Source organism: Coregonus clupeaformis, chromosome 20 (assembly GCF_020615455.1).
Source record: "Coregonus clupeaformis isolate EN_2021a chromosome 20, ASM2061545v1, whole genome shotgun sequence".
Taxonomy (NCBI): domain Eukaryota; kingdom Metazoa; phylum Chordata; class Actinopteri; order Salmoniformes; family Salmonidae; genus Coregonus; species Coregonus clupeaformis.
In genome coordinates, this window is record NC_059211.1 from 19,735,554 (window position 1) to 19,757,651 (window position 22,098).

Sequence of the window (22,098 nt, forward strand, 5' to 3'; positions counted from 1 at the left end):
AGTAAACCTTGCAATACCATTAACTAAAGGTTATCTGGAAAAGGGAATAAAAGTTGGCCTGACATTGAACAACCATAGCTAGTGGAAGGGAATTTTAACCCTGACGTCATCAACATGATGAAAGTGATTGAATAATAGAGAGAGGAGAAGCAGAAAGGACCATAAAGATGAATCCAAAACTCCAAAAGTAGGAAGAAAATGAGATGTCTGGAAACTAAGAGTGGAGTGAGGTTCAGGAGGATGGAACTTGAAGATGAAGATGATGAAGAAGATGATGATGATGATGAGCAGAGTGATTGAGAAGAGATCATGGGTGGATATGACTCTGTGATTAGAAGGAAGTTGGCAAGAGAGGAAGGAAGAAGGATACTAGAGATTCGATCTCTGAGGAAAGTGAAGATGGAGAAAGTGATGAAGATTTGGAGATTAAAGGTGCTTCATATTCAAGAGGATTTTATCCTACAATGACTAGCACAGAAGAAATAGAAAGAGATATAGACTGATGTGTATCATGCCTGGATGAAGCGAATAATTTAGAAGAGACAACAAGAACTGGAACAACAACTCAAGAAGCTGAAGATACAGAAGAGAGGAAAAACTGCTGAGAAAAGGATCCCAAGAATTGGAGGAGAAGAATACATTGAGGCCAAGGAAAGAGGGCACCAGTAAGAAGATGATATCTCGAGGACAAAACCTAGAATATAAGCCTTTGAAGAATACCGATATGTCAACAACAAGAAAGAACAGGACCAAGAAACTCTCAGAAAACTTGATGAAATACAACTGGGGAGAATAAGAAGGAGAAGAAAAGCTTTGGTTATGAAGAATCAGTGTGCACTAAATCAACAATCACTGCTACAGCTTCAACTGAACAAGGTCAAGTGCAATTGTACCAGCCACAACTAGTGGTACAAGTTGTTTCATATCCATAGATAGTTTCTGGAAAGAAAGAATTTCAGAGGAAGATACAGGAGCAAGTGAAGATCATCTGGAGGACAGGTGAACCCTTATAGGGGCAAAGAGCAAGGATTCTAGGGGTGCCTAGAAGATCCGAAAGGGGGGTGTCAGCTGGTAGCACCAATTAGGGAAAAAGATCCAACAATTGAAGTGAAAACAAAGGACTATGAGAAGTGATGGTGAATAGCGGAACAGCTTTTATCTGTGTTCAGCCTGAAGAGGTTACACATCTCACTATGTAAAATCAACTAATTAGGATAGGGATTTGAGGGAGTGAAACAGTTGATTATTCTTAAGGAACCAATTGAGCTCTGCTATGAAAATGAAAAAATTACAATACCCATACTGGTATCAGAACATATACCTATTGCATTGTTGGAAAGAGATGCATTGTGTAAGTCGAACTGTACAATAAGATGTACACCAGACGGTTGTCTGGTAGAAGTGCCAAAGGAAAAGGTTTACCAATTGTTGATGATGACAGAGATGGATTTGTCTTTAGTATTCTGGATTGGAAATCTCAGTGAAGATTCTTTAAAGAAGGCTAAGGTTAGGAGAAAGATTATAAAGGAGTAGGGTTTTTGGAAATCATATTTGCTTGAAAAGGTTGATTATATCATAGGAAGGAGGACAATCTGTCTGAAAAATAATGTTTACAGGGGGTGACTGTTATTCTTGGTTACATTCCTACACCAAGAGGTGAATAAGATGTCAAACTAGGCTAAAAGATGCTCAATCGTTTGCCAAGTCTGTGTGTAAAGAAGTCATAAGCAGATGGGGACTTCCCGGTCACATATCCTAAAATTAGTGGGAAAGGATTTTGTGAATAAATCAGTAAAATGGTTTTTCTAAAATTAGTGGGAAAGGAATTTGTGGATAACTCAGTGAAATGGTTTTTGAAAAAGTTAGGAGAAAAGTCAGATTAAAAAGTTAAGAAAACTAGGGTTGAAGGAACTCTAGGACAGTCAGCTAAGCTTCAATGTTAGTAGTAAGAGAGAGAGAACAGTGGTGAAGGGAAATTTAGAGTTTAGTGGGAAGATAGATATGGTAGGAGTTTAGATCTGTTAGGAGCAGTTGCATTGAGAAAGTATGCGTTGCTGAATGATGAGAGAAGAATGAAGATTGAGGGTGATTGTAGTATCTATATTTACAATCCCCAGCAGGAAGATCAAGGTGATTATAAATGTATTTTTTATAATCAACAGTTTGAAAGTGAGGGATTAGAGTTAGGACTGAGAGTTAATGTAGTGACACTAGTGGTGATAGATGGAAATACAAGTAAAGAGTTCAAAGCCTTAGGGAGAATGGGTGAATTAACAACAATGACATCAACACTTCAGCATATTATAACAACAGTGAGAAGCAATTTAACTCTTTCAACATTGACAGTTATTAAAGCTATAAATATATCACATTTGATTACAAGGGAGCCAATCGCTCCAGCACCAATTTTAGAGGAAAAGACAGTTATTAGGGTTAGGATGGGTGATACAGCTCATCTTCCTTGTAGATGTGAGAGAAGGAATGTGTAGAGGTGAGGTTCCTCTCATATGGAGAGATAATTATGGAGAAGAAGTGTTGTTATGAGGATAAGAAGTAGAAGCTGTTTCACCTAGTGAAAGGAAGTATATTTTGTAGAACGATATGAAGTGCAAGAGGGTTATGAGTGATTGCTAACTTATTTTGAGTAATGTTATAGGGAGAATACTATCATGGAGGTACAGGATGAGTTGTTTGATTTTAATGGAAGACGAGAAGATATATCTGATCAATACAGTTCGTTAGGGAAGAGAGAAACTAAATGGAAGGCATATGGATTTAATTCTTCTGTTTTGGAAATTAAAGATGGATGGGCAGGTAGGAATCTTTAGTTCAAGGAGTTACCTCATTCTGTAAGATAAGTGAGGAATCTTGAGGGTAAATGTCTGTTGAGAATTTCAGCATAAGGAAAATGGGGTTGAATTTTAGAAGGGAGCTAAATTTCTGTCAAGTATGTGTCAATCTTATGTTTTATAAGGGATGTTGTATCAGCAACAATCATTAAGAGAGAAAATAATGTAGTTGTGGAAACATTTGTTTAGGCCTAGGTTTAAGTGTTATTGGTTAAATGAATTAACCTATGTGAATTTGTTGGATGGGAAGGAAAATCAGTGAACAGCGCTTCATGAAGCATTGGAGGTGAAACCAGTGAGGGCTAAAAGCTGTTTTTGTTCTAAGAAAACATATGATGGAAAGAGGATGTTTAGGGGAATATCAGATGGTGATGATTATATGATGATTTGGGGTAAGCAGGAACATAAGGTTAGTAATGAGAAATATAATGTAAATTTTGAGGTTTCATTTAGTAAGGAGAGAAGTTTTTGAATGGTAATGTGACTATTGGGGATTTTAGAGAAACATTAGGGGTTTGTGTGGTGAGAGAGAATATATTCTTACCTATGGATGGATAGGATGTTGTTACATGTTGAAGTTGAAGCTTCCATATGAGGTTTTAAAATTAAGAGAGGGGAAGAAAGGGACATAGATAAATCTGATTCTGAAAGAGAGAAGTTTCATAGTCTGGGAAGCCTACCATTGGAGGATAAGTCTAGGAGAGAAGTGGGGACTTTTTTCCATGGTGTGGTGTAAAATTTGGGAAGATAACATAGATAATAATACCTATAATTTGAAGGGTTTTGCAAATGAAACGATAAGAGGGTTTAACCTTCTGTCAAGACTCAAAGGAGTATTGATAGATAGATATCAATTTTGTATTTTTCAGAGGTTTTTCAATATTAGTGTGATTTTAGTATTTTGTTATGAATCAAAAGGGGGAAATAGAATGTGATTCATTTTATATATCATTTTTATAGTCTTAGTTGATATTGATGTTTTAATTTGAATGTGTTGTTTTGCAAAAGATACTGTTTGGTCTTTTCTTTTCTTCCAGAAGCATATGGGGGAATATGTAGAGATTCAAATACTCAAACAAGGACTATATGAAGGGACAATATGAAAGGAGAATATGAATGGACTGGAGGGTGGAACAAGGAAGGTGTGGAAATGTTCAGATTCCATCATCGACGATGCATTGGAAGTCGACACTGCTGAGGAGATGAAGTGTAGTGGACTACATTCCAGTGTCTGTAAGGATATATAGACATATTTGCATGTGTAATACATAATTTGTGTAATATTCTTTCTGTATTAATTTTTGTAGAATGATATTTGCTGTTATTGGGTACATGTGGGGATCTCAGATGTTTTTGTTTATTTCGTGAATGCTTAGGGATATTGGGTCTAGGTAGGGATAGAGAGAATCCACAGGAGGGTTCGATGGGTCGAGTGTGGACATTTTTTGATAGTATTTTGTTTGCTGAGGCTTTCATGTGTATTCAAATTGCATCATAGTTTAAAATGCATTGATAAAGATTCATGAATTGATCTGGAGTACTTAAGTGGTTGCCTGGGGCAGAGAGGCCGTGAGAGAATTTTACTGTCTTGATTGATGGATGGATATTTGGAAAGAAGGCTGCCAGACAGGTTTTTCGCTCTCACACGCCATAAAGATTTGTTCATATTTAATAGAAATGTATTCACATTCCATAGAGATTTGTTCATATTTCATAGAAATGTATTTACACTCAATAAAAAAATGTGTTTTTGGTTTATTGTTAAAGATACTCAATAAGAGAAATTGTTACTTGTCATAATCCTATTCTTTTTGTTTTCGAGACTTAATTTGTCTCGAAGGGGGGAAATATGTAGTATCTGAGGAGTTATGACTTTGCTAACGTTTTCAAATGGAACCTGAGAGGAGGTTTATTCAGCTTAGAGGGAGCATCTGGGGAGCAGTTTTAGAGGGGCACCCTAAAGCAGAGGAAGTCTGTTAGGTGTCCTCCTGGGATTGGTCTGTAGGGGAACACCCATATCAGATTACATAGGATATATACCACAGTTGGGACAAAGGACGACAGAATAATCAGATTTGAGATGGGGCGATTATTCTCCAGGTATCTGCAGGTATCTGTAAATCGACACTGTAACCCTTTGTTATGAATAAACCTTTATGATGAAAATACAGAGTCAGCGGGTTCTCCTTGGTCACACAGCATAATTAGCAACGTTTACTTGACACAACAAAACGATAATTGATAAAACAGCAGCTGATGCACTGAAGACTGTACCATTGTCAAAAAACACAGTGTGCTGTAGGATCGATTAAATGGGCATTGATATTGTTGAACAAGTGGTGAAAAAATAAAAATTCCGGTCCATTTTCTCTGCAGTTAGAAGAATCGACTGATGTCAGTGGGGAAGCCCAGTTGATTGCGTTTGCGGGATATAGAAACATATCGGAAATTAAATGAGCACATTCTGTTCTGCAAGAAGCTAATGGGGAGAACTACAGGTGAGGATGTGTTTCACGTTATTGACAGCTTTATCTCAGAGCACAATCTGGACTCTGAAAAACACCAAAAGAAAGATGCCCACGGTCCCTGCTCATCTGCGTGAACGTGCCTTAGGCATGCTGCAAGGATGCATGAGGACTGCAGATGTGGCCAGGGCAATAAATTGCAATGTCCGTACTGTGAGACGCCTAAGACAGCGCTACAGGGAGACAGGAGGGACAGATGATCGTCCTCGCAGTGGCAGACCACGTGTAATAACACCTGCACAGGATCGGTACAGCCGAACATCACACCTGCGGGACAGGTACAGGATGGCAACAACAACTGCCCGAGTTACACCAGGAACGCACAATCCCTCCATCAGTGCTCAGACTGTCCGCAATAGGCTGAGAGAGGCTGGACTTGTGTGTATTGTTAGTAATTACTGTACTTACTGTTGGAGCTAGAATCATAAGCATTTCACTGCACCTGCAATAACATCTCCAAAATATGTGTGCTCGACCAATAACATTTGATTTGATTTGACATTGAACTCAATACATCTGGTTGGCAAGCATGTAAATTGTTTGTGTACGGAATGTATGGTTGATGAAATAGTGAAACGTGTATTGTTGTAGGTACCAGTGTATGTAGAATAGAGGGAAAGATTAAGGTGTAGGGGGTGGAAGGAATTTTGGAGATGGGGGAGGGTTTGTTAGAAGTTAGTAGGGCTCTTTTTTAAATGTTATTAGTAGTACGATTAGGTAGGAAGGTTTAGTTTTTCTTAATGTTTGTTTCTTTATTCATTGAGTCTGTAAACTGTGATTGAGCACACTCCAGTACAGTAGGTGGCGGCATGCACCTCTAACGTTTGTTTGCAGACCGCCATAATACCATAGAAGTAGAAGCAGCAGCTAGCGTTGTTCTTTTAACTAGCTAACAGCAGATATTGAGGCAGATATTTCACAGGATGTATAAATGTGAAGCATCCGCTTGGCATTTCCACTCACTACCAAATATGATAGTGAGATGAAGCCCACTGGCCGGCATTGGGAGAAGATGGAACAAGAAGGATTTTGGCCGACCTTCTGCACATTTTCTCACCGATGAAACATTTGACTTCAATACAGTTTTCTGTTCCCAAAACGAGTATGTTATGAACAAAGTGGACTAAGTTCTGTAGACTTTATCCTTTGCAAAAGTGTTTAAAAAATCGCGTTGTTTAGAAGGAGTGAAAAGGCGAATTGCGTTATTGCACACGCGCACCTCACAGGTGGCGTTCCCTAACGGAAATATGCAGATGCTGTTAGAACGTGCCAATTGCATCTCGCTAGTTCGTACTTGGCTCTGCCCACCTCTTTGCTTGTTCTGCCCACTATGACTCATCTGTTCCCGTAGGAAACGACAGGCTGTGGTATATCTTGGTTTAGTTATACAAATCTTTGGTAACGTGCTAATGGCGGTGGGAATTCAATTGTGTAGCATTAGCTAGTGGAAATTATTGTTGTTTATGCTTGCTTGACAGCACAATTATATTTTACGTTCTTTAGATGCTAAATTAGCTGGGTTGTTACATCTAGCTGGACGTCTGTGCGTTTCAAATTTACATCTAGTCGTGGAAAATGACGCACGTTGTTCAGGTGACAAATGTCTCTCCGAGCACCACCTCCGAACAGATGAGAACTCTGTTCGGGTTTCTGGGGAATATTGAAGAACTCAAGTTATTTCCACCAGAGTGAGTATTCTGAATATGAAACAATTAGCTAGCTAGTAGCGACGTACATTTTTCATAAATTCTGCCAAATTTGGCCGTCGCACAGGTTGGGGCCTGTCAGGCCGCAGTCCACCCCTAGCTAATAGTAATTAGCTAGCTAACATTAGCTAGTTAGCATACACACGAGTGTGCTTGCTCATGCAACTGATACAGAGCAGGAGCCAAGCTCGCGCCTACTTGGCTGTGAGCTCGCAATTTAGCTAGATGGTTAACTTGATAGCTAGTTAGTAAATACTGCTTACAACAAGCTCATGGAGAAGGATATCTGCGAAGTCTTGGCCCTCAGTGCCTATATGAAACATCTACTTAACCAGCTAACTGTACTGAGAAACAAATGGCTAGTAAGCTAACGTTATCTTGTGCTACCGAATAACAAATCAGGCCTGCAGTCAATACTATAGTAATTATTTGACAAAACAAACTGTCTGGAATCAAACTGTTTTGAATTATCCTAATACTGTGAAAACAAATGGCTCCATTTGAATAACAGGGCAGGGTAGTAGGAGCTAATTAATCTGTGTTCTGTGCTTTGCTGTTTTTCACCTGTCGAATTACACCTGGCTGCACTGCAGTTAAGGTAGGAATTACAAGACGTCTTGATCATCCCTCTGAAGCTCTCGTGGCAAAGACAAGAAAAGACTGCAAGAGATGCAATGTTCTTTCATTGCTCTGTCTTCCCAATTGTAACTAAACCAGACATAAAATACGTTTCATTAGAAAAGTGATAAGTGAGCATTTGTTTTCAGGAAGAAAGTATACTAACAAAGTGTTAGTACCATGTTTCTAATACCCTATGTTGAGAATCTTTGTATTTCTTGCACAACAAATTTGTATTTTCTTCCAGTGAATCTCCCTTGCCTGTGACTTCACGTGTCTGTTTTGTAAAGTTCCTTGAATCTGAGTCGGTTGGAGTGTCCCAGCATCTGACCAACACTGTCTTTGTGGACAGAGCCCTGATTGTTGTCCCATTCGCAGAAGGTTGGTGATCTTTGTCCTATTTCCAATGTTTTCCAACATACTATATGAACTAACTCAAGCTCAACCAAACCCCATTGTTTATGAACATTTAATTTAAAGTAAGATTTAGTACACAAGTCTTACCAGAGATTGACAATATAATAGGGGTAAAAGGGAATACATGTGTAATCTTGCTGTTCTACTATAGCCTATTAATTAAAAAAATATATCTCTCTCATTTGTTTGTTGTGGTTTTCGACATGGACAAGGCATCTGCTGAGCCCCCTCCTTGCAGACTGAACAGGGTCCTCTACTGCCATCAGGAGATTAGACACATAGGCCCCTTCCCACTGTTGTTCTGCTGTAAAGATGAACTATCTTTATCTCCAAGGCATCTTTTCATTATTAGGATAACCACTCAATGAACCATAGCAATAGCAGGGACCAAGGGCCCTCCCTACCCCTCAAATAAAAAAAATCTTAAATCTGGAAACGAGATTAAAGTAATCCAAGTTTGAAGGCCACAATCAGTAGTAGGTATGCGTCTAATAAACTAAAGGAAGCATGCAAAGGTAAATTAACTGATTGCGGCAATGCATGCCTGAGTAAATTTGTATAGTACTCGGCCTACAACCATTTAGTTACTTTCAGCTACTGGCCTGGAAGTTTATGAACATAATTTTGGTTATGATTCACATGCTTATCTGTTATTTGGATTTAACCCACCCAATTTGAATAGCTTTGTTTCGCGGTCCTTTTATACATATGTGCATCTCCATCCCCACATTTTCACTAACTGCAGGTAAAAGTAAGACTGGTTGTTGTAGTGAAATGCTTTATAATGATCCTCTCCACTTGACTCTGAAAGGGTTTTAGTAAGTCACACATTTAACAGTGGTTTTTCTTTTTGTTGTTGTGTTTTACAGTTCTTTTTCCTGGTTCAGCCAGCCCTATATACCAGGCCCTGCTGAAAATGCCACCCAACAGTTTTGTCTTCTGCAGCTTATCCTGTTTCTCAAGTGTCCTTTGTTGTTTTTCTCTGAAAAGATGAAACGTCGTGTTATTTGAAATTAGCTTAATTTCAGATTGCACACCCATGGACCATCTCATAAAATTAGTTTTTATTTCACTATTGTATAATTTTTTTTCTTCAGCATTGGGCACATAGTTAACCATTCTATTCGGGCTTTTGCTGGCATTTTCCCTTATTTGTCAGAGCCTACTCAGTACTCTTCGGCAGGTAGCCTTGAGGTTAGCGTTTGGGCCAGTTCGAATACCAGAGCCGACAAGGTGAAATAAAAAATCTGCCACTGTGCCCTTGAGCACTTAATCCTAACTGCTCCAGGGGCGCTGTACAATGGCGACCCTGACCGTGACCCCACTTCCTGCAGGTGTCTCGGGGAGTTTGGATATGCAAAAAAAAAACATTTCCATTACACACTTGTGAGTAACAGGACGAATATAACCCCCCCCCCCCACCCCCCCAAAAAATATATATTATTCTTTCTGTTAGTTATAAGTTAAGTTAAACTTTACAACACTGTACATGAGTGGTATTCTATGAAGCGAGTTTAAGGAGTTGGCAAGGTAACTTTGGTCAACTCAAGATAACCAGTCATACGAAAGTGGCTTGCCTTTTAGCCAGGTACATTTCTATGGCAACGGATCCTTCGGAACTAACCTGCTCCAGGGCAGACTAACTCGCGGCTTACTCCACTTACCCTGAATGAAATGACTGTGTAACGAGTTGAGGCCCAATGGAATCAGATTCCCTCTTTCTTGCAAATATTGAAGAAGGCTGTTTATTTGAGGAAGATGATTGATTAAATATTTTATTAAATTAATGACAGAATGCATTTAAAACTTTAAACGCACAGTAACACTTTTGTATGTCTTAATACAATTATTTTATCGATAGGAGTGGGGGGGGGAGGTGGTTGTGCATTGATAAGCACACCAACCAAAGTCGGCATTAAAGATAAGTGATAAAATACAGACTTCTAAAAGCCTATTTCACCCCATAGCCTGCTGAATTTGCAATCTAACGTTTCTTTCATTTTCTTTTGTTTAAATAAAAAATGTGTCACCAACTCGCCCAATAGATTTATATTACGGCATTGTCTCAATGAAAAGTTCAGCATTTGCTTAGACATGTGCGACATGCACACACAGTTATAAACCTGCTGAAGTTAGAGGCAGGCGGACAAGCAATATCCACCGTCATAGTATGGATGAAGCCGGAGGTGGAATGTGACGCTAACTAAAGCTGGTTAGCTGTAGAAAACCTTGAGTAGATCTAGCTTGCTTCGTAGGATACCCCTCTGGTGAATACAGTAGCCAATCAACAGCGCTGTAGGCTCTTTGGAAGAAAGAAGCCACCAGCAAAAGCCCCGAAAACAGAATTTGATTGAGCCTTTTCTGTTTGTTTTGTAATGGTAAGTGTTTTAGGCAAAAGTAATGAACTGTTCCCTGCTGTTGACGCCAAAATCATGAACTTTGTTTTGTGTATCTTGATGTTTTTGTGTGCTTTATAGCGAAGCAGCCGTCGCGAGTCGCTTGTTCATAAAACATCTAATGAAACTTGAGAGCACATCCCACTGGACAACTGGCTGTGCTTGCTTACGTTTGGTTCATGACTTAAAAAACAAGTACAGGTGATAAAATCTTAGCAGTGTTGACCATAGTGTGTATTGTGACTTTATTCTCATAGTAGTATTCTGAAATCATACTTAGCAAATCAGGGACCAACATTTTCCGACAACACAACATGGAATGTATGTCTTGCTACATATCTATTGTGGTAAGAGTAGTTAGTTTGAGGTGGTTTGTTTGTTGCTCTGTTTGAGTGTGATGGATGTTTGCAAAGGCCTGTACTGATTCTGTGGTGTTTTTCTCCAGGAGTGATTCCTGATGAGTCTAAAGCTCTGTCACTGCTGGCACCAGCGAACGCTGTGGCAGGATGCATGCCTGGAGGAGGCCTTCTCCCCACTCCAAATCCTTTGGCGTCGGTAAGTATTCTGCAAGAAGTGTGTATCTATTGGTGTCGTATTGAGACCTATCAACTGTGTAACCATGTAAGGCCCCATTTTGACAACATAAAAAGTAGCTGGATGGAAGATTTGTCTGATGTGTATCCCTTGTCCTTGCAGATGGGAGGCGTACCTCTTTCAGCTCTCGGAAATCCGAACATGGATCACATGGCTGCCATGGGCATGTCTGGCAACATGAACCCCCAGGTTGGACATGGCTACTTTCTATTTCACAAATCTCTGTACTTTAAAACGGGTGTAGGTTATAGTATTAATTCTTAAGTAACATGATTTAAAAAATCCCCATCAAAATCTGTCAATTTAAGCTAGAGATGTCAGTTTTTTTGCATGGTCTGCGTCTCAATCCACCGCATCCGACTATGTGGGCCTTCCGCATCCTCGATGGAAGTGGCCGAGCTACAGCTGCCTTTGTCAGACCATGAGACATCCCAAAAATTGGTCCTCTCACTAACGTCTGTAGCTTCCAAACTGTTTGACCTACAAACTAATATAACCGCTGGAAAGATGAGATGCTTACGAACACAATGGTGTTCTCCGTTTTGCTCTCCGACACGTCTGAAGTCGGTAAAGATGATGTACCATCTTCTGTCTGTAGCGTCCGAATTGTTTGGGCTACAAACTAATGACTCCACTGTGGAATGAACATAACAAGATTCAACAACTGAGACATAAACTGAACAAGTTCCACAGACATGTGACTAACAGAAATTGAATAATGTGTCCCTGAACAAAGGGGGGGTCAAAATCAAAAGTAACAGTCAGTATCTGGTGTGGCCACCAGCTGCATTAAGTACTGCAGTGCATCTCCTCCTCATAGACTGCACCAGATTTGCCAGTTCTTGCTGTGAGATGTTACCCCACTCTTCCACCAAGGCACCTGCAAGTTACCTGACATTTCTGGTGGGAATGGCCCTAGCCCTCACCCTCACCCTCCGATCCGACAGGTCCCAGACGTGCTCAATGAGATTGAGATCCGGGCTCTTCGCTGGCCATGGCAGAACACTGACATTCCTGTCTTGCAAGAAATCACGCACAAAACGAGCAGTATGGCTGGTGGCATTGTCATGCTGGAGGGTCATGTCAGGATGAGCCTGCAGGAAGGGTACCACATGAGGGAGGAGGATGTCTTCCCTGTAACCCATAGCGTTGAGATTGCCTGCAATGACAACAAGCTCAGTCCGATGATGCTGTGACACACCGCCCCAGACCATGACGGACCCTCCACCTCCAAATCGATCCCGCTCCAGAGTACAGGCCTCGGTGTAACGCTCATTCCTTCGACGATTAACGCGAATCCGACCATCACTCCTGATGAGACAAAACCATGACTCGTCAGTGAAGAGCACTTTTTGCCAGTCCTGTCTGGTCCAGCGACGATGGGTTTGTGCCCATAGGCGACGTTGTTGCCGGTGATGTCTAGTGAGGACCTGCCTTACAACAGGCCTACAAGCCCTCAGTCCAGCCTCTCTCAGCCTATTGCGGACAGTCTGAGCACTGATGGAGGGATTGTGTGTTCCTGGTGTAACTCAGGCAGTTGTTGTTGCCATCCTGTACCTGTCCCGCAGGTGTGATGTTCGGATGTACCGATCCTGTGCAGGTGTTGTTACACGTGGTCTGCCACTGTGAGGACGATCAGCTGTCCGTCCTGTCTCCCTGTCTTAAGCGTCTCCCTGGCCTCATGCCTCCTTGCAGCATGCCTAAGGCACTTTCACACAGATGAGCAGGGACCCTGGGCATCTTTCTTTTGGTGTTTTTCAGAGTCAGTAGAAAGGCCTCTTTAGTGTCCTAAGTTTTGATAACTGTGACCTTAATTACATTTACATTTTACATTTTAGTCATTTAGCAGACGCTGTTATCCAGAGCGACTTACAGGAGCATTTAGGGTTAAGTGCCTTGCTTAAGGGCACATCAACAGATTTTTCACCTAGTCGGCTCGGGGATTAGAACCAGCGACCTTTCGGTTACTGGCACAACGCTCTTACCCACTAAGCTACCTGCCTACCGTCTGTAACCGGTTAGTGTCTTAACGACCGTTCCACAGGTGCATGTTCATTAATTGTTTATGGTTCACCGAACAAGCATGGGAAACAGTGTTTAAACCCTTTACAATGAAGATCTGTGAAGCTATTTGGATTTGTACAAATTCTTTGAAAGACAGGGGCCTGAAAAAGGGACGTTTCTTTTTTTGCTGAGTTTAGATATGCATTTTTGTGTTCTCTACTATTTCAGGCCCTCTCTGCTGACTTTCTGAAGCTTATTCAGTCCATGGATCCTACTAAGTAAGTATCACCCCCAATTCTGACCTAAAGAATGTTATTATTGAGTATGTGGTGAAGTCATCTGTATTATTTTTGGGTGACTAACTGGGGTTTGACCATTGCAGGATGAATCAAATGGCTGCTGGTGTGATGGTTAATCCTAGTATGAAGAATGACTCCAACAAGGAGATAGAGGAGGCCATGAAGCGGGTCAGAGAGGCCCAGTCACTCATCTCTGCTGCTATCGAGCCTGGAAGTGAGTTCTTGCTAATATAGACCACTTATATTTGCAGTATTACACTTGTATTTTGACTGAATTACTCATTCCTGTCTTCTATGGTGCTCTTCCTCACGTCTTCAGACATTGGCGGTTGTAATGTTAGTCAGTTCCCACAGATTTGTATTGTTACTTTGGAGTTTCCTGAGCTTTCATTCTTCCTCTTTGCAGATAAGAAAGACGAAAAGCGCAAACATTCCCGCTCCAGGTCCCGGTCGAGGCGGAAGAGGTCCAGGTCTCGTCACAGGTACGCCGCTGATGAGAAACGGTATACCTTAATTAAATCAGCAATTTTGGATGTGCTGAAGGTTAGCCCCACTTTACTTGTATATGTATATTCATGAGTAGATATTGGAAAACGTCATCAAACCAGTCATGATGCATCTTGAGTGGTTTGAGTGCATGGATTAGTTGGGACAGCTCTGAGTTCTGGTTAAAAGACCTGTCTAATCTGATTGCAGGCGATCAAAGAGCAGGTCTCGACGGAGGTCCCACTCGAGGAACAGGAGGCGGTCAAAGAGCCCCCGCAGAAGGAAGTCCCACTCCAGAGAGAGGGGTAGACGGAGTAAATCCAGGTGGGTGGCCATCTACAGTGTTTTATTCACAGCGGGGATCAGGGAAAATGTGGTGCATGATGTACCTGTTTCAGGATTCCTTCAAATCATTGTTTGCCTTCAATGTTTTTCCTGCTTTTAGGGATCGGAGAAAAGAGGAGAAATCCAAAAAGCGCTCCAGGACGCCACCTAAGAGCTACAGCAGTACCAGGAGGTCTCGAAGCATCAGTCGGTGAGTGGTTTAAATAAAGGAGGAGTCTGGTTAGATTGACCTAAATGCATTGACCCTCTTGATATTCTGAACATTTCAGGAACCCAAAGACAACCAGTGGAATGTAGGGTTAGATGTTTCCCTCACATCTTTAATTTCTGGTCTTCAACAGGAGACGTAGGAGAAGCCGCAGCGCCTCTCGGTCACCAAAGAAGTCCAGGTCCCCAAAGAGGAAACTGTCCAGGTCCCCTTCCCCTAGAAGGTGAGTGTGGTACATAAGAGGGTCGTCCTGGTTCAGAACCACACTGGGCTACACAGTGCAGTAATCTGTAGGTGTACCTGTCTGTATTTAAACAATCGTTTTTGTTCCCACAGGCACAAGAAGGACAAAAAGAAGGACAAAGAGCGAGAGAAGGACCGTGACAGGGATCGCGAGAGGAAAGACGACCGGAGCCGAGACGAAAGAGAACGATCCACCAGTAAGAAGAAGAGCAAAGACAAGGATAAGGACAGAGACCGCAAATCTGACAGCGAGAAAGGAGATGTCAAGGTGTGCAACCACTGACTTTCCCACATTAACGTCTCATTCTAATTGTATCTGTTATACAGTGGGGGGGAAAAGTATTTAGTCAGCCACCAATTGTGCAAGTTCTCCCACTTAAAAAGATGAGGCCTGTAATTTTCATCATAGGTGCACATCAACTATGACAGACAAATTGAGAGAGAAAAAAATCCAGGAAATCACATTGTAGGATTTTTTATGAATTTATTTGCAAATTATGGTGGAAAATAATTATTTGGTCACCTACAAACAAGCAAGATTTCTGTCTCTCACAGACCTGTAACTTCTTCTTTAAGAGGCTCCTCTGTCCTCCACTCGTTACCTGTATTAATGGCACCTGTTTTGAACTTGTTATCAGTATAAAAGACACCTGCCCACAACCTCAAACAGTCACACACCAAACTCCACTATGGCCAAGACCAAAGAGCTGTCAAAGGACACCAGAAACAACATTGTAGACCTGCACCAGGCTGGGAAGACTGAATCTGCAATAGGTAAGCAGCTTGGTTTGAAGAAATCAACTGTGGGAGCAATTATTAGGAAATGGAAGACATACAAGACCACTGATAATCTCCCTTGATCTGGTGCTCCACGCAAGATCTCACCCCGTGGGGTCAAAATGATCACAAGAACGGTGAGCAAAAATCCCAGAACCACACGGGGGGACCTAGTGAATGACCTGCAGAGAGCTGGGACCAAAGTAACAAAGCCTATCATCAGTAACACACTACGCCGCCAGGGACTCAAATCCTGCAGTGCCAGACGTGTCCCCCTGCTTAAGCCAGTACATGTCCAGGCCCGTCTGAAGTTTGCTAGAGTGCATTTGGATGATCCAGAAGAGGTTTGGGGAGAATGTCATATGGTCAGATGAAACCAAAATATAACTTTTTGGTAAAAACTCAACTCGTCGTGTTTGGAGGACAAAGAATGCTGAGTTGCATCCAAAGAACACCATACCTACTGTGAAGCATGGGGGTGGAAACATCATGCTTTGGGGCTGTTTTTCTGCAAAGGGACCAGGACGACTGACCCTGTAAAGGAAAGAATGAATGGGGCCATGTATCGTGAGATTTTGAGTGAAAACCTCCTTCCATCAGCAAGGGCATTGAAGATGAAACGTGGCTGGGTCTTTCAGCATGACAAAGATCCCAAACACACCGCCCGGGCAACGAAGGAGTGGCTTCGTAAGAAGCATTTCAAGGTCCTGGAGTGGCCTAGCCAGTCTCCAGATCTCAACCCCATAGAAAATCTTTGGAGGGAGTTGAAAGTCTGTATTGCCCAGCGACAGCCCCAAAACATCACTGCTCTAGAGGAGATCTGCATGGAGGAATGGGCCAAAATACCAGCAACGGCGTGTGAAGACTTTTTTTTTTTTTTTTTTTTTTTTTTTTTCACCTTTATTTAACCAGGTAAACCAGTTGAGAACAAGTTCTCATTTACAACTGCGACCTGGCCAAGATAAAGCATAGCAGTGCGATAAAAACAACAACACAGAGTTACATATGGGGTAAAAACAAAACAAAAATCAAAAAAATACAACAGAAATACAATTAATATACAGTGTGCAAATTTAGCAAGTTATGGAGGTAAGGCAATAAAATAGGCTATAGTGCAAAATAATTACAATTTAGTATTAACACTGGAATGATGTGCAAGAGATGATGTGCAAATAGAGATACTGGGGTACAGATGAGCAAAATAAATAACAATATAGGGATGAGGTAGTTGGGCGGGCTAATTTCAGATGGGCTGTGTACAGGTGCAGTGATCGGTAAGGTGCTCTGACAACTGATGCCTAAAGTTAGTGAGGGGAGATAAGCGTCTCCAGCTTCAGAGATTTTTGCAGTTTGTTCCAGTCATTGGCAGCAGAGAACTGGAAGGAATTGCGGCCAAAGGAGGTGTTGGCTTTGGGGATGACCAGTGAGATATACCCGCTGGAGCGCAGACTACGGGTGGGTGTTGCTATGGTGACCAATGAGCTAAGATAAGGCGGGGATTTGCCTAGCAGTGATTTATAGATGGCCTGGAGCCAGTGGGTTTGGCGACGAATATGTAGTGAGGACCAGCCAACAAGAGCGTACAGGTCACAGTGGTGGGTATTATATGGGGCTTTGGAGACAAAACGGATGGCACTGTGATAGACAACATCCAATTTGCTGAGTAGAGTGTTGGAGGCTATTTTGTAAATGACATCGCCGAAGTCAAGGATCGGTAGGATAGTCAGTTTTACAAGGGCATGTTTGGCAGCATGAGTGAAGGAGGCTTTGTTGCGAAACAGGAAACCGATTCTAGATTTAACTTTGGATTGGAGATTCTTAATGTGAGTCTGGAAGGAGAGTTTACAGTCTAACCAGACACCTAGATATTTGTAGTTGTCCACGTACTCTAGGTCAGACCCGTCTAGAGTAGTGATTCTAGTCGGGTGGGCGGGTGCAAGCAGCGTTCGGTTGAAGAGCATGCATTTTGTTTTACTAGTGTTTAAGAGCAGTTGGAGGCTACTGAAGGAGTGTTGTATGGAATTGAAGCTCGTTTGGAGGTTTGTTAACACAGTGTCCAATGAAGGGCCAGATGTATACAAAATGGTGTCGTCTGCGTAGAGGTGGATCTGAGAGTCACCAGCAGCAAGAGCGACGTCATTGATATACACAGAGAAAAGAGTTGGCCCAAGAATTGAACCCTGTGGCACCCCCATAGAGACTGCCATAGGTCCAGACAACAGGCCCTCCGATTTGACACATTGAACTCTATCTGAGAAGTAGTTGGTGAACCAGGCGAGGCAGTCATTAGAGAAACCAAGGCTATTTAGTCTGCCAATAAGAATGCGGTGGTTGACAGAGTCGAAAGCCTTGGCCAGGTCAATGAAAACGGCTGCACAGTACTGTCTATTATCGATCGCGGTTATAATATCATTTAGGACCTTGAGCGTGGCTGAAGTGCACCCATGACCAGCTCGGAAACCGGATTGCATAGCAGAGAAGGTACGGTGGGATTCGAAATGGTTGGTGATCTGTTTGTTGACTTGGCTTTCAAAAAACTTTTGAAAGGCAGGGCAGGATGGATATGGGTCTGTAACAGTTTGGATCTAGAGTGTCACCCCCTTTGAAGAGGGGGATGACCGCGGCAGCTTTCCAATCTCTGGGGATCTCAGACGTTACGAAAGAGAGGTTGAACAGGCTAGTAATAGGGGTTGCGACAATTTCGCGGCTAGTTTTAGAAAGAAAGGGTCCAGATTGTCTAGTCCAGATGATTTGTAGGGGTCCAGATTTTGCAGCTCTTTTAGAACATCAGCTGTCTGGATTTGTGTGAAGGAGAAGCGGGGGGGCATGGGCAAGTTGCAGCGGAGGGTGCAGAGCTGGTGGCCGGGGTAGTGGTAGCCAGGTGGAAAGCATGGCCAGCCGTAGCAAAATGCTTGTTGAAATTCTCGATTATTGTAGATTTATCGGTGGTGATAGTGTTTCCTAGCCTCAGTGCAGTGGGCAGCTGGGAGGAAGTGCTCTTATTTTCCATGGACTTTACAGTGTCCCAAAACTTTTTGGAGTTAGTGCTACAGGATGCAAATTTCTGTTTGAAAAAGTTAGCCTTTGCTTTCCTAACTGCTTGTGTATATTGGTTCCTAACTTCCCTGAAAAGTTGCATATCACGGGGGCTATTTGATGCTAATGCAGTACGCCACAGGATGTTTTTGTGCTGGTCAAGGGCAGTCAAGTCTGAGGAGAACCAGGGGCTGTATCTGTTCTTAGTTCTGTATTTTTGAATGGGGCATGTCTATTTAAGATTGAGAGGAAATTACTTTTAAAGAACAACCAGGCATCCTCTACTGACGGAATGAGATCTATATCCATCCAGGATACCTGGGCCAGGTCAATTAGGAAGGCCTGCTCGCTGAAGTGTTTTTGGGAGCGTTTGACAGTGATGAGGGGTGGTCGTTTGACCGCGGACCCGTTACGGACGCAGGCAATAAGGCAGTGATCGCTGAGATCCTGGTTGAAGACAGCGGAGGTGTATTTAGAGGGTAAGTTAGTCAGGATGATATCTATGAGGGTACCCATGTTTACGGATTTAGGGTTGTACCTGGTAGGTTCGTTGATAATTTGCGTGAGGTTGAGGGCATCTAGCTTGGATTGTAGGATGGCTGGGGTATTAAGCATATCCCAATTTAGGTCACCAAGCAGTACGAACTCTGAGGATAGATGGGGGCAATCAGTTCACATATGGTGTCCAGGGCACAGCTGGGGGCTGAGGGGGTCTGTAGCAAGCGGCAACAGTGAGAGATTTATTTCTGGAAAGGTGGATTTTTAGAACTAAAAGCTCAAACTGTTTGGGCACAGACCTGGATAGTATGATAGAGCTCTGCAGGCTATCTCTACAGTAGATTGCAACTCCACCCCCTTTGGCAGTTCTATCTAGACGGAAAATGTTATAGTTGGGGATGGAAATTTCAGAATTTTTGGTGGCCTTCCTAAGCCAGGATTCAGACACTGCTAGAACATCAGGGTTGGCGGAGTGTGCTAACGCAGTGAATAACTCAAACTTAGGAAGGAGGCTTCTGATATTTATGTGCAGAAAACCAAGACTTTTACGGTTACAGAAGTCAATAAATGATAGCTCCTGGGGAGTAGGAGTGATACTGGGGGCTGCAGGGCCTGGGTTAGCCTCTACATCACCAGAGGAACAGAGGAGGAGTAGAATAAGGATACGACTAAAGGCTTTAAGAACTGGTCTTCTAGTGCGTTGGGTACATAGAATAAAGGGGGCAGTTCTCCGGGCGTTGTAGAAAAGATTCAGGGCATTATGTACAGAAAAGGATATGGAAGGATATGAGTACAGTTCAGGTAATCCTAAGTGTTGGGTAACAATGAAAGAGATAGCATCATTGGAGGCATCGATTGAGCCGGTCTCGCGTGTATGGGGGGAACAAAGGAGCTATATGGAGACAGTTTGAGAGGGACTAGGGGTTCTACATTGAAATTGTATAATAAGAACTAACCCAAACAGCAATAGGCAAGGCATAATTGACATAGGAGAGAGGCATAAAGCAGTCACGTGTTATTAGAGAGAGCTAAGACACAACTGGAAATAGCGATAACGTTTGGGCTAAGACTAAACAGAAAAAAACAGGACAGAGTACCGTGTAAAGGAACAGTCCAGCAGGCATCAGCTGTGCAGCTGAGTGATCATAAGGTCCAGTGAACAGCAATATGTGAGTCCGAGAGCAGTTCAAATTGGTGCTTCAGCACAGCTAGCAGGGAGCTAGCAGGCTAGCTCAAGGCTAACTGGTGCTTGCTATATGGCATTGGTATCAGCCAGCAACAGGTTGCAGCTAGCTAGCTGGTTGTGATGATCCGGCGCTAGGGTCCAGTGATTCCGGCAGAAAGTCCAATAAGCTATGGGTCGATAGCACGCTGTGCAGACTGGCCGACGAATTGTCCAGGCTAGCTAGAGCTGGCTGGTGGATAGTGTAGGCCACGGACAGTGGTGGAGACGCTAACGGTAACTAATAGCAGGTAGCCAATTCAGATTGCGGCTACACACGTTTCAGCTTACGGTTCTTGATGAAAGTTATAAAGAAATAATAGAATCCTTTCCACGTTGGGTGAGGCGGGTTGCAGGAGAGTATATTTAGTTAAAGAGTGAAAGTAAAAAATTTAGAAATATAGACAAAAAAAACAAGAAACGGGATATTTACACAGGACGAAAAATAAAAGCGACCGTACTGCTACGCCATCTTGGATTAGAGGAGAGAGGCCTGTAATTTTACAGAAAACGTTTGACCTGTGTCATTGCCAACAATGGGTATATAACAAAGTATTGAGAAACTTTTGTTATTGACCAAAAACTTATTTTCCACCATAATTTCCAAATACATTTATTAAAAATCCTACAATGTGATTTTCTGGGAAAAAAAATCTAATTTTGTCTGTCATAGTTGACGTGTACCTATGATGAAAATTACAGGCCTCTCTCATCTTTTTAAGTGGGAGAACTTGCACAATTGGTGGCTGACTAAATACTTTTTTTCCCCACTGTATGTCTGTCAAAATAGCTTTTTTTTTTAAACCGACCCTGAATGTTTTTATGTCCTGACTGATCTGTTTCATGTGCCATTCATTCCTTTATTGCTCAGAGCGCTTTGCTCTTGCAGGTGACCAGGGATTATGACGAAGAGGAGCAAGGCTATGACAGTGGAAAAGAGGGAGAGGTAGAGGAGAGGAAGAGTGACTCCGATTCTGCATCCCCTCCGAAGCCCCAGGAGTCTGACGAGAAGCCTGTAGGAGAGAGCGGCAAGAAGTCCAAACAGAACGGAGATGACCACCATGATGAGGAAGACATGGAGATGAGCGACTGAGTGCCGCCCAGGGAGACCCAGCCAGATGACGTTACAGATCACTGAAAACCGCCATAGGCTCCATTCCCTACCGTTCTCTTTTTAAAGGCACCTAGATAACGTCTGATCTTTTAAATGAATACTTGTGGGAGTCGTGGGTTGTAGTCTTATTGGGGACGATGTACAGTTTTTAGCATTTTAGAGACACTTTCCATCTCTAGACTGGTTAGGGAAATTCTTGTTCCTGTTTGAAATAGCCAGTTTATTTCTATAGTGGACCGTGTCTAGTGAGCATGTGTAGGAATTCTGTCCCAAATTATTTTTGCAAAAGATAACAAAAAAATGTCACGTTGCTGTACTTTTAAATTGAAGGTCCTGTTGAATGTGAGGGATTTTGAAATTGGTTTCTATTTTTGTCCTAAAAGATTTTACTAATCTTGAACGTAGAGGAACTGTTTTCTCCTAAATGACTCACTGAAATGATGCATACTTAAACCTTTTACAGGGCAGGGGTTGGTCCCTCGGATACTCACTGTTAAATCATATTTAGCCTGGTACCGTTCTGGTGCAGTGCAGCTTTCTATTCTTTGTTGGAATCCTGACAGATTGACTCAATCTGTAAAGCACTTAATACTGTTGTCTGTAGACATGCCCTCCCACACCTGTGACGATATACTGTAAACTGTAGATCGAAATGAGTGTTTGGATTATTATGATGGAACACCTTGTACTGTCTACATGTTTTACAAAGGAAAGTATATAATAAAACTTGGTCGAAATGGCTATGTTCTGTGGTAGGATAT

The 22,098-nt window shown here is 42.3% G+C and overlaps 1 protein-coding gene across 3 annotated transcripts; it reads left to right on the forward strand.

The window, feature by feature from the left end:
* Positions 1-6,745: 6,745 nt before the first annotated feature.
* On the forward strand, positions 6,746-22,078 carry LOC121533630 (serine/arginine-rich splicing factor 11). Of its 3 annotated transcripts, XM_041839752.1 has the most exons (13): positions 6,976-7,062; positions 7,674-7,784; positions 7,946-8,079; positions 10,957-11,066; positions 11,208-11,294; positions 13,338-13,387; positions 13,492-13,622; positions 13,815-13,890; positions 14,105-14,218; positions 14,340-14,429; positions 14,581-14,670; positions 14,784-14,958; positions 21,095-22,078. In XM_041839752.1, the coding sequence occupies exons 2-13, from the start codon at positions 7,750-7,752 to the stop codon at positions 21,314-21,316; spliced, it is 1,314 nt and encodes a 437-aa protein (XP_041695686.1). In that variant the 5' UTR covers positions 6,976-7,062; positions 7,674-7,749; the 3' UTR covers positions 21,317-22,078. The 3 variants fall into 3 exon arrangements, with proteins under 3 accessions (XP_041695685.1, XP_041695686.1, XP_041695687.1); XM_041839751.2 differs by lacking the exon at positions 7,674-7,784 and having other exon boundaries at positions 6,746-7,062; XM_041839753.2 differs by lacking the exons at positions 6,976-7,062; positions 7,674-7,784; positions 7,946-8,079 and adding an exon at positions 9,555-10,712.
* The last annotated feature ends 20 nt before the right edge of the window (positions 22,079-22,098 follow it).